Consider the following 13,547-nt stretch of genomic DNA (forward strand, 5'->3'; position numbering starts at 1 on the left):
TTTAACAGTGGTGACCAAACTGATAAAGGATCCACAAACCAGATCAGGTGAAGAATTATCAAAAATAAATTTTAGCTGAAAAGAGAGATGACCTGAGAACTAGAGTTGTTGAGGGCACATCTCTGTGGAAGTGAAAATGCTATGACCACCACCTCAAATAAGAAGTACACTATAATTAGAGGAGAAAAAATATATATCCACAGTTTTGCATTACAACTATAGTAGCTGGCACTGTGCCTGGCTCATAGCAAATGCTCAACAGATAATTAAGTGAAGTAATAAAATGCCTCTGGTGGGAATGGCCAAGAAAGCTGGCTTAAGTTCCATAACTTAAGTTAAAAAGTTCTAACTGAGCTGCTATAGTATGATAATAAACAAGATAGTTTTTCCCTCAAGTTGTCAGCTCTCCATTTCAGCAAGCTTTTACGCAAATGCTATGCAATCATCTACTAAGAAGGGGGAAGGTTCTTATTAAATACAGAAGAATCCCTTACCTCCACACACCTGTTGACCTTTCTTATCTATCCTATTTAATGATTTTTTTAAAAGTTGTTTGGCCTTAGTTTTCTTAAGTGGATTAAGATCACTATTAAATGGTTATTTCATTAAAGTTTGGTTTGGCAAATTGAATATATTGGTTTGGATAGTTGTTCATTTATCTCTATAAAAAATTCTGTCAAGCTGACTACATTATTTTCTTACCCCTAGCAAGGCTGATCCAGGTTTTGTGGCTTATACAACTTAGAGATGTTCTCCTTAAGAAAAAGAATCCAAAACCAAGTATAAAAGTGAATGTTTATTTAACATGAGAAAAGATTACAACACCACAAACGTCACAAAGTTCAGAAAAATAGATAATTACTTATAATGTATTACTGTTATTATTAGTTTCCTACATGAAAGACCTCTTTGTACTTTTTTCCTATCCTTTTGTAAACATATTCATGGATCACTTCTTTACAATTTTTTTCTTTTTCTTTTTTTAAATTTTTATTTTTATAGACTGCATTTTGATTCATTGTACACAAATGGGGTACATCTTTTCTTTTCTATGGTTGTGTGTGATGTAAATTTATAGGAAAAAAATATTCTTCTATAGTGCTTGGCAAGCTATTGCCTCTGAACCACATCTAGCCTGCTTATTCTTTTTAATAAAGTTTTATTGCAACACAAGTATTTTTATGTTACCTGTGACTGCTTTTGAAAAGGAGGGAGGATGAGTTAAAAGACACTGTATGACACACAAAACCTAAAATATTAGCTATCTGGTCCTTTATAGAATAAGACTTTTGCTCTAACATATTGGCTCAGAATTTCTTCATTATCCATAGTTGTAAAAGCAAAAGAAATTTTTGAAACCAACTACTGGTGAAGGCACATCTGTGATTAACTTTACTTAAAAGGGTTGTTTTTTGCCTGGGAAGATCTCCAGATCACAGTTGGCTGGTCCACTGTTCCCTAACCAGAAGTATCCATGAGGTTTGATCTTGGCATGCCATATCCAGCAGGAGCTAATGAGCACTCATTTTATTTTCTTTGTGGTTAAAGCTTGGGCTGACTGGTATCATGTGGTTACTCCAGGAGGTATAGGCTACCTTATTGCTGGGAAATGAACAAAGTGCATCCTTGATGGAAATACCATGATTACCTTTAACAATACTTACAAAGGAGTGCCAATATATGAGGCAGGGGTTGCCACTACCTCCCTGTGTTCCCTTAAAAATAAAGGACCCTGAAACAAAACTTAATTGGCTTCATATCCACTTCTGACTTAAGGATATACAGCCTCTCTATTTGGATTTGTTCTTTTTTAAAGATCCTTTTCATACGTCAGCTCTCCTCTACTTTCTACCACCACCATCAACCCCCTCCCCCGATTTCCCTCCCCCAAAATAAAGTAAGCAAAACAGAGGGCAGTACAAGAGTAAAATTATATTAAGAATATATAGTTCTTAGAGAACCATTTATGTGGGATAGCCTCAAAATATAACAAATTAGGCACTTAGATGAATCACTGAATAATGCATTTTGAATATAAAATTAGCTGATTAGGAAGTTCATCCAAAGTTGCATAATATGTGACCTTCGGCAAATGAATTGACCTCATGTAAAATGAGGGGACTGGATTACGTGTTTGATAAAACTTATGATGAAATGGTTATTAGGAGGTATTTGGCTCTTGAATTCTGGAATAACTAAATCCTACTAGTAACCATGGGGCCTACCTTCCTGCTCTCTCACCCAAGACTCCTGGAGACTGTTCAGGGAAGGAGTAATAGAGAGAAAAAAATCTTTTTCTTGTTATCAGGGATTGGGTCTTGGCTGGTAATGCTAAACTTTGGTGAGCTGAGAAGGGGATCCTAGGGGTCCTGCTTCCCTACCTTCATTCCCTGAAAAATTGAAACCCAGATACCACGTTTACCGTAATCTAACTGTCGTTGGGAGAGAAAGGATGAGGAAAGAAGAAAAACTCCTTTTAGGCAGGTTCATTTGAGCTATAGAAGGACAATCAGAAAAGAGCAATCACAACTTTCTTTGCCTCAAGTATTCTCACACATTTGCAAATATGACCCAGTCTGTAATGAGTTGTCTCCCTCTCACCTCTATGTGCATATAACTATCTGCATATATAGAAAATCCAGAATACTGTAAACCTTGCTATTTGTAGTTTTAATATCAGTAATTTCGATTGTTTGCAGGTAGGGCAAAAAGTGTGTACTACATAGTAATTTACAGTTTTCTGGACATATGATGTAAATCATAGGCAGCATATGAGACTGTCGTGTGGTCATGACAGCCTGGTCTATTGCTCAGAACACAGCTTTTACTATGACTTTTCAATATTTTTATTTTAAAACTGGTTCTCCTTAAAAATGTATGCTGATAATAAAAGTGAGGTCAAAAATGTTTATGATTTGTGAGTTTTAAAATGTTGATAGCTTTACTGCAATTTTAAACACATATCTGTTATAATTGGAATAGAGAATAAAGCTAGGACCATCTGTTAAGGCTCTTTTTTCAGTATGCTGAAACAATCAGTATACTAAAACAGTCTCCTTCAACTGTGGCTGCAGACAAACCACTTTATGAAACAATGTCAGTTTATTTTCATGATTCTCTGAATTGACCAGGTGATTTACTTGGCTGGTGCCACTGATTCACCCTTGCAGTTCCATTCAGCTGGCAAGTCTATAATAAGGCTCTGGGCTCAGAAAGGGCAGGTCTAATAGTCTGGGTCCTTGCTCTCCATGTGGTCTTAACTCAGACTACAGCAGCAATCCCTAAAATGGGCCACAATGTACAAGTACTTTTCAAACTTGTACTGACATTTACTTTCCTTTGGTCAAAGAAAGTCACATGGACAAATCTAAAGTCAGTGGGAAAGGATAATATATAAGAACTTGGGTTTTAAGAGGTATCAGAGGCCATTCAAGAATGGTATACCACTCTATCACATTGCCTGTCAAGATTTCCAGACTGTATATCTCCACACCAGAGAATTAAGCAGTGTTTGACATTACTTAATAATGTTAAGTCTCTAAATTCATTCCATGCCACTCTTTCTTATCCTCCACCTCCACCTAGTTCCTCAAACTCTCCCTCATGTTTTCCTGGGTAGAATTTGTTGATAAGTCTACTTAGAATGCTATTTCCTTCCCTCTTGCCCCCAACCTTGTTCACCTGATGCATCAGGTAAAATACTATTTTAAGAAAGCCTTCCTAGACTACTTAGGTTTTACATTTTCATTACATACTGGAATTTTCCTTTATAGCATTTTGTATTAGTTACTAATGCCTGTCTTCTCATTAGACTGTGTGTTATCTGCCTAATTCTTTCAGTCCCACCATCCTCCCTGTTCATCACCATTCCTGATAGATAGTAAGTACTCAGTAAGTGCTTGGTGAACAGATAGGTCTGGCACAGTACTTCTCTTAAATAGTTACTAAGACCTAAAAGGCTCATTGTGTTTGATCCCTAATACTGCTGCTCTTTTTATCTGGCTCCATTTTTTTCCCCCACTGTGGGCATTCTGTTTGTTACTTTTTGCTTTTGTCCTGCTTTCTCCTCCTCCTCCATTCCTCCAGCTTTGGTTTTTTAAAATTAACTATTTCTTATAGAGTTGTCTACCTTTGCTGTATTCTTCTTTAATCTCTTACCATTTTCCTTTGTTTTCTCTTTCCTTTTCTAATTATTTCTCATTGTAAAAATTATCAGATGGTAAGATTTCTCCAAAGTGGAGTTTCAAGATTTCTTTTCCTGGGTTGTTTTTACTCATACTAAGCACTTAGGAGATACTTTTTCACTACCAGATATGTCATTTTAATTTTTTAAAATTATTGGTCTCTGTATTGGGTTTTTGAGGTTAACATAGAACTATAGTGGTGTTATGCTTTTTTAAATACTTTAATTATTTAGAAAATTGTTCTTTGAGATCACTACACAGATAATTAATTACAAGAATTCTACTCTTCGTATTTCTTAACTTTCATTCTTTAATACTGTGTCAGCTAAAATTTCATATTCAGTATAACAATGGGTTATTACATAGGAATACATCATCAGAACATTTAGCAATATATTTAAAGTCCAGCTCTTACAGACTGAGAAAAATGGATTTTTCTCAGATTAGTTTTCATGCATTTGGGGTCCAGTGTACACACAGACACATACATACATGTAAACCTGAGAGTATTTAACTACTAATCTAGACCAATGTGATTATAGAAAAGGCTGACTTTAGTTCATATTTTTTCCACACTTGGCTTATTTTGAGTATTTATGTTAAAATATTTCCTTTAATAACATTATATATTATTATTAAAATATTAATTGTTGTAAATACTCATTCAGTATTATGTTATCTTAGTATTTGTTATAGGCAGTTTTTTGTTAAAAAGAAGGATCTGTGAATCCTGCTATTTTCCAGTCCTTTCCAAGCTATTCGCTGTTCTGTAATCACAGAAACACCTATTTTCCTGATCTGAAATCTTCTGTTGACCTGTTATGTAACGTGGTTGTTCTGAAACCATGAAAGGAATTTAAACTATAAACATTCTAGATGTCTGTGAACTAGGTCTTACTTAGAATGGCCCTCCTTTTAACAAAGTTGATGTGCATATAGAAGGGACTAGAGGAAGTGGCAGGTACTTGTTTATATTCTCAGTTTGGGGTCATTTGGCAGTGGCAGAGGTAGTAATGACTCTGAAAAGAAAGCTACTTTGTCAAAACTGTCATGGCTATGTAAGGAGACTAAGAGTCCTACATTTTCATGAATCATTTGTGCTTTTAAATATTTTTTAAATTTTTGAAATATTTTTGTACTTACGAAAAATAAATTGCAAATACAGTACAATTTCTGTGTAGCCTTCATCCAGATTTGCCAAACATTTATAACACTTCACCTCGGTTTCCTCTCTCGACATATAATGGATGCTTACATGTTATTTTTCTGAGGAAGTTGAGAGTAATTTGAAGGCATAATGCCCTTTTACAATATGTTAGGGTATTTATCCTGAAATCAAGGTCATTCTCTTCAGTTATTATCACAGTATCATTATCAAAATCAGAACATGCAATTTTCAGTTGAACAAATATTTGTTTACTTAGGGACAAAGTATAGGAAGATTGATAATATAGGCTTGCAAAACCATTGTAGGTTCTTGGGAGAATTACAGTCTCCTTAATGGGTAAGAAATCAATATAGAAGATTATTCTATTTTAGAATAAGATTTGTGGCATATCAGAGTAACAGATACAAAAAAAAATAATAATGTAGAAACACACACAAAAAAAGCAGTTAGCATTTCATCCTAGAGGATCAGGGAAATATTTCTTCATTGGGGCAGCATCAACCCAAGAGAGATGAAGGTACTCTGCTGAAGGACAGGGAGAGGGAATTCACTTCTCAGAATACATCTCAGGATACGTTCCTCTTGACAATAAAGTCTGAGGATGAATGTGTTATCGTGGTTACTCAGTATTGAAATATCTGAAATGATAAGATGTTTTATTTCTACAAAAATTGATACTGTGATTTTTCCCCCTTTTAATTAACAGATTTTAACCTTACATCATTGGACTAATAGATTTCCCTTCCTAAGCACTTGTCCTCAGATTGTTTTTCATTAATATCTTCTCAACTATGAAAGACAAGAAGTGATGGAGTAGATTAGTGTAATTACTTTAAAGGAATGGAAGGAATGTTTTTAAAAGTTTAATTAAACCACTGTCAATCTAGAGCTTAAAGGGATAGTTATTGTTTTTATATTGTCTAGCACTTATATATTAAATATCGAATTTAGAAGCAATTTTTGCATTTGCAGTAATTATTTGGAATTAATTAGAAATGGCTTCATAAGAGGCTATGACTTCTCATTTTTAGACTACCAGTTCAAGGTAAAAAGCGTAAAATAGAGGCTTACATTAAAATTGTAGAAAATTATTTGAATATGTATTGAACACTGTTACCTGGGGAAGTTTGTAGGAACTTTTGATTCCTAACACTATCCTGTTTTTTTTTTTTTTTTTTTTTTTTTTTTTGCAGTGCTGGGGATTGAACCCAGGGCCTTTTGCTTGCAAAGCAAGCAGTCTACCAACTGAGCTACATCCCCAGCCCCCACTATTCTGATATTACATTTCAGATTTTTGGCATTATAAAAGATTTGTGTATATAATAGTTTAAAAAATTTCTCTTACCAAAGGAGAGCAGTGCCCAGTCATAGTAAACTCAAAACAAAATAATCCCCAAATCTTAATGTAGTCTCTTGTTGATCAGCACCCAAATTTTATTGAACTAAGGTATCATAATTACTGAATAAGAGATTCTTTTTGATTATTTAAATTGCTTTTTTTTAAAAAAACATGGTTACTATATATATTCATATGAAATTTTATTCTTGTTTACATAAAAAGTTTATATTTTTGTTTTTTAAATTATTTCCTTAATTTTTAGCTTAGGAATGACATTACTAGTCCAGAAAACATGATTATTGTTTTCATTGAAAACAATATAAGAGCTGTAACAAGAGCTCTTATAAGAGCTGTATCAGTATATATGTCTATCACTTTCAGAGAAAGACTGAATATTTACATTCTAGATGATAATATACAATTTAGAATAAAATGGGAGTTTCCATTGTTTCATAAAACCCAGAAGGAAAGTTGCAACAGGTGTCCTAGAAAGCATTTTTGCCCAAGATGTCGTTTGTATGTCCTGAATTGTCCTCTCTCCTATGCAACCAAAAGAATTCTAGTTAGGTACTATTTTGGTGAAAATCAAGATAATAGTCTCTCAAATAGTTTTTCTTATTCTCAGTGTAGCTTTAACACTATGTGCCCATTTGTGCAAGGTGCTTAAAAGTTTTTTTTTCCCTCAGTTTTACCATCTTTTAAAAAGGAGATATAATCTACTACAGTGATAATATGATTAAGTATCTAGCACCAATAATTAGTAGCCATTAATCTAACGTGCAAATTTGACTTAGCTCTTATACTATAAAGTGCTTAACTATCTTATAGAAGTCAACCTTTACTAATACTACTACTGCCTTACTTAAATGTTTAATTTGTTGGGATACAGTTTAATAAAGGATCTGAAGTCACACATTGCCTGGATTGAAATTTCAGCTCTACCACTTTGTTGTATGATATTGGGCAAATTACTTACCCCTTTAGTGTTGGGTTTCTCAAATGTAAAATGAGGTTAAGATAGCACTAACAATTCAATGAAGTTACATTTAGAAGTGCTTAGCATGTTTCCTGATATATTTTAAGCATTAATAAATGTTGAGTTTCCAGAATTACTGTTATATGGTTTTTATATTAGGTATTTGTTACTTTGAAAAGTAGTGGCTTAAAATAACAATAAATGCATATTATCTCCTTTTGGGGGGAACCAGCAACTCAGGAGCATCTTATCTCGGTGGTCCTGGTTTGGTGTCTTTCATTGAGGTTGTATTCAAGATATTAACAGGGTTGGTCTGTGGTCATCTGATTGTTATTTTGAAACTTATGACTATAAATTTTATATTTTGCAGACTATGTCTTCAGCAGTGGTACAGTTATATGCAGCAGATCGCAACTGTATGTGGTCAAAGAAGTGTAGTGGTGTCGCTTGTCTTGTTAAGGACAATCCACAAAGATCTTATTTTTTAAGAATATTTGACATTAAGGTTGGTTTTTGTTTTGCTTTCACTTTAAACTGTATGTCATTAAGTTTTCTGCCTAACTATAATTTAATATAGATTTATTTTTTATCTTGTGTAATATTAAATTGCACTTAATAATATTCAAAAGAGTGGAGTTTTGTTTATGAAGTATGGACATTGGGACCAAATGGGAGCATATCCTAAACAAAAAGTGAATACTGTAGTTCCCTCCTATCCATGGTTTTGCTTTCCGTGGTTTCATGTACCTGTAGTCAACTGTGTTTCCAAAATATTAAGTGGGAAATTCCTGAAGTAAACAATTCATAAGTTTTAGGTAACCTTTATTGTAGTTTATTATAATTATTCCATTTTATTATTAGTTATTATTGGTTTTCTTTACTGTGCCTAATTTATAAGTTAAATTTTATCATTAGAAATACTTTGGATTAGACAAAGGGTAATGAAGGAAAAGGAGTGAGGATGGGAATGGGAAAGACAGTAGAATGAATCGGACATAACTGTACTATGTTCATATATGAATACACAACCAGTGTGACGCCATGTCACCTACTGCCACAAGAATGGGAAGTTATTCTTTGTGTATGTATCATATATCAAAATACATTCTACTGTCATGTAACCGAAAAGAACAAATAAAATCTTTAAACAAAATTTTATCATAAGTATGTATATATAGGAAAAATAAACATATATAGGGTTCAGTACTAGACGGGATTTTAGGCATCCATGGAATATCTTCACGTGTCCCTCTATGGTTAAGGGGAAAGTGTTGTAGTTTCCTATTTTATATCTTCATTGTCACCATACATTAATGATACTGTTTTTTTAAATTATGCCTTTTGATCTTGGCACATTCTCTTTTTCTAATGGTACTCTTTTCTTCCACCTTGTGCATTATGGAGAAGTATACATAGTCCTTTCAGGGAACAACTATTATTTTACTTTTGTATGTACTGTTACTTCTGCTCTTCTATAAAGCATTCATATAATCTAAAAAATATTTTCTACCCATTTTTCCTTGTTTTTTATCATAAGTATATTCAAATTTTAATGGCTTTATGTCCTTCACTTTCAATTATAAATCTGCATTGTCATAGATTTAACACCCTATGTCAGGTATTCATCTCTTCTAGTTGCCATAAAAGTAATTATCATTTGGTAAAGTGAAGTCGACATTATGTCTTTTAACATCTTTCTGTAGGTAAATTCCCATGGTTAACATTTATATGTGACAATAGGTTTAATGGGATTTTACTTACAAAAAACTGAAACTGTCATTAAACTGAACACTGATATCAGATAGATCGCAATCAAACCTTATAACATCTCTGGATCTTACTTCTGAGATTAAAGGAGATTTAAGTTACTGTACTTTGTAAGTTGGTCCTTTTCAACTACAACTTTCACACATCCCCAAGACTGCTGATATATAGCATGCTCCTGTTACTAGTAGTAGCTTAGTATGGCAGTGATTCTGAGAGATGAGAATTCATCCATAGTTTGGAAAAAAAATTCCTAAGTACTTCGATAATTTCTCACAACTAATGAGAAGCACTATTTAGAAACGGAATAACATGCAACTCCATTAAGAAGAAAGGAATTCCATATTAGTGTTAATTTGTGTACAGTATATTTTACGTATTTTAAAACTGTGGTGTAGGTGGAACCTTGCATTTTTGAATAGGGTAATGATTATAGTTTTTCCAACCACCTATTTACAGTTGAAAATAACAATTGCTGAACATACAGTTATCCACTTTAGGTATGAAAGTTAAACATATTTCTTATCTACAGTTTAACATTGATGTGATTTAATCATTAGTCTCTTTCTGCAGCATGATTGGCACTACTTACTGGTACTTAATTAACAGGTCACTGCAAAAGTTAAGAATTCAAACATTATTAGTGAGCAGTACAGAGGCTTATTTGACCTTCACACATCTATAAAACTAAAGAAAAGAGCATGAAATATTCCTGGAATATTTGATAGTACATAGTCTAAATATTGGTAGTGGAACTGTGCCTTGGTAATTAGTGCATATCTTATTCCCTCACTGTAACATTGATCTAGGAATTATTCTGTTTAGCTCTTTGTGCTAGTAACTATTAGGAAATACCTGGCCAGTGAAATTATATAGTAACATATTGAACTAAACTATTTTGATATGTAGGGTTTATAAGATAAATGTTATCTAGTGTTTACTCTTTTGTTAAGAAATTATCAAATAATATATTACTAATATATCACAATTATATATAATGTGTCTGAAGTCATTGTTATTATAAACAATTCCCTTATCATGAATCATCTGCTTTGTTTCATTCCTAGAAAGATTTTTTTTTTTGGTAGCTCTTATTTGAATTTTTACTTTTTTCTAGGATGGGAAATTATTGTGGGAACAAGAACTATACAATAACTTTGTATATAATAGTCCTAGAGGATATTTTCATACCTTTGCTGGAGATGTAAGTCATATTTTCTTTTATTGTCATGTTTTAATTTTTCCATTACTTGCCTTTTTTAATACCAAATATTTATAGAGCCCTATTGAAAATCAAATTCAGTTTTTCAGTGAACTGTTGAGTTTATTATTTGAATGTCTATTAGGTAACTTTTCTCATAATAGTCTTTTCATTTACCTTCTCCTTTTTTTGTTGAACTTTGAGACAGGATCTTGCCTAGTTTCATAGGGCCTCTCTCTGTTGCTCAGGTTGTCCTCAAACCTTCTACCTCAGTTTTCCAAGTCACTGGGATTGCAGGCATGCACCTCTGTAACTGACTTCTTCATGCTTTTTGCCTTATCAGTTATTCAAATCATAAAATACTTTCTTGTCTACCAGTGCAATCAACCTTTTCTCCTTTACAAATATGTTTGTTTGTCACCTTTTTTGTTATTTAAAACTAAATTTCTACGTTTTGTTGTTTGCCCTTTTTGCTAAAAATATTTTAGACTTGTCAAGTTGCTCTTAATTTTGCCAATGAAGAAGAAGCAAAAAAATTCCGAAAAGCAGTTACTGACTTGTTGGGCCGGAGACAAAGAAAATCGGGTATGCCCTCCTTTTTTCTTTTCCCTTTTTGCAGTTACATAAAATGGGCCAGGAAACTAATGGCTTATGGTATAAATGTAGCTGGTTGTGTGTGTGCGACTTTATTAAAACCTGGCTATGTTCACAGTTCAGTAGTTAGGATAGAGAACATATGGCCTTCAAGGCCTACAATATTTACTGTCTAGCTCTTTCAAAGAAGAAAAAAATTTGGTGATCTCTACCTCAGAATAAATAGTGGTTTTTCTTGAAAACTCTTACATACACTGAATCTAAATTTGTATTTTTAATGGCATTGTAACTTAAATTTCTTAAAGTATTTTATACTTTGTCCACAGATATTTTAGATAAGCTTAGAAGCAAATAAGCAGAATTCAAACAGGATCTATAAGCATTGCCTTGTCTGTCTTTTGTTCCTATAGTTGTATGCTATAAAATCATAAGGAGCTTAGTTTAGTACATGAAACACTTGTAACACACATAAAAGAGAGAACTATGCAGGACAGTGTAGTACTGTTGTTTGATAAGTGTACCAGGCCTTGCTGTGGAAAAAGTAGAAAAGGGCGGTTAGGAAAAATAATCCTCTCCAACATCTTCCTATGAAGCAAATCAGTTTTAAGAGGGATAACTTGGGAGTGGAGACTGACAAATCCTCTCAAAACTAGCTACAATCTTATTCTCCTTGAAAAGGAGTCTGTATTTCCTAAGGTACATGTTAACCTCAGTTTGAAGATGATCATATTCATCTTTCACCAGTAAACGGGAATGAATATACAAAAAGAAAGAAAGATGTTGGATCTGGAAAATGGCAGTGCGAAAGCATATATTCCATTTTATACATCCTTATTTTTTTTTAGTGAATTCCAAGAGAGATGTGGGGTAAAAATGAAAATAAAGTGAGCCAAGATGTTGCTTCATTGTTGCCATCTTATATTCTTTTTACAGTGAATCAATAGGAGAATTATTAAGGGCCTGCTTAATAATTTTTTTGGCTTTGGTGGAGGCAAGAGCATTTACCATTTGATGCTATACTAAGAATTAAATGCTGTAATACTGTAACCTCAACTTCAGGAATAGTTGTTTCAGTGCCTATTTCAATGTCATGCTCTGGTGTTAGGCCAGGGTGTCTATAGGGCTACTTACAGTCAAAACATGATATTTTTGATCTTAGAAAGAGAAAGAAAGAAAAAATTGATTTTGAAATTGGTAATATTAGTTAAAGGTGTCTTTCATCTCACACAGAAATTTTCTTGTGGATAGTTCCTAAACTTTTAGGCAAAGTGTTTCAGTAGTAGAAAAAGTATGACATTAAGGAGGCAGCTGAGTCATCGTTGGGTGACCCTTCATGCTGATTTAACTCCATCTTCACCTCTCTTTAACTTAAGCATGTAGGGTCCAACTTGTTGAGCAATCCATTAGTATCTTTTCTTTTCTTCACAATAGCTATATAACTTTGGAAGCTATAATGTTCTCTTTGTACCTTCTCTTCTTTAGTTTAGCCAGTTCCAAATTCTTGAAATATTTCTATGATCATTTATAGACTTACCATCCTGAGTACTGTGCTCTGAATCCACAGTAGATTTGATGTCTTTTGCTCAGTATGGTGTTCATACTTGAACACAGTACTCCAATGCAGTCTCACTAATACTGTAATACTTAAATATACCTCATTTTGGTTGAACACTATTCTAATATTTCTAGCAAATTCTTTACATTAGCTCTTCTGTTTTGTTCAACTAAACTGCCCCCTTTTATCACATTAATAGTTCTCAAGCCAGGATGGTGTTGTATATTTAAGCAGTTGCTTCTTAGAACTTAATATTCTGAACTTTTATGATCATCTCTTTATTTCCATATTTGTGTCATTCACCAATTTAAGAAATATTTCTTCTTCGTATTCAGGGATAACATCATTCTTAGAAACTGGGGATTGGTAGTCATTGACATGGAAGTCTTAATTACTTTAAAGGTTTCAGAAAGTAACATCATCAGGTTACCAGATAGATTAATATATTTATATTTCCCATTGCTAAGATTTTTAACTTGTCCACCAATTAAATCCTTTTGATTCTGGTTTGTGGTTAGTTTTAAACTGATTATTTCATTTCATCAGTTATTTATGGGCATTTTTATTATAATTTCAGAAAATTTTGTATTAATAAATCTGAGGAAATTGCACTTGTTTAAAATTCTTCAGTCACTTTTCAATTTTCTTAAAACCTAAGTAGTATCTTGTTCTGAACAAACTTGGTATATAGGTGTATGAATACAAAGAATTGATTAAAAAATTCTGTTTTTTCTCCTGCTTTAATTGACTCTAGCTTTTCATTGTT

At 33.0% G+C, this 13,547-nt stretch overlaps 1 protein-coding gene across 1 annotated transcript in view; it reads left to right on the forward strand.

Annotated features, from left to right (window-relative positions):
* Positions 1-13,547, forward strand: part of Wasl (WASP like actin nucleation promoting factor) — a 79,901-nt gene that overhangs the window by 28,939 nt on the left and 37,415 nt on the right. The window contains exons 2-4 of the mRNA XM_047561565.1: positions 8,038-8,172; positions 10,549-10,635; positions 11,121-11,217. Coding sequence (XP_047417521.1) covers positions 8,038-8,172; positions 10,549-10,635; positions 11,121-11,217 — 319 coding nt within the window. The remainder of the gene's footprint in view (positions 1-8,037; positions 8,173-10,548; positions 10,636-11,120; positions 11,218-13,547) is intronic.

This window comes from Sciurus carolinensis, chromosome 8 (genome assembly GCF_902686445.1).
Source record: "Sciurus carolinensis chromosome 8, mSciCar1.2, whole genome shotgun sequence".
Lineage (NCBI taxonomy): Eukaryota > Metazoa > Chordata > Mammalia > Rodentia > Sciuridae > Sciurus > Sciurus carolinensis.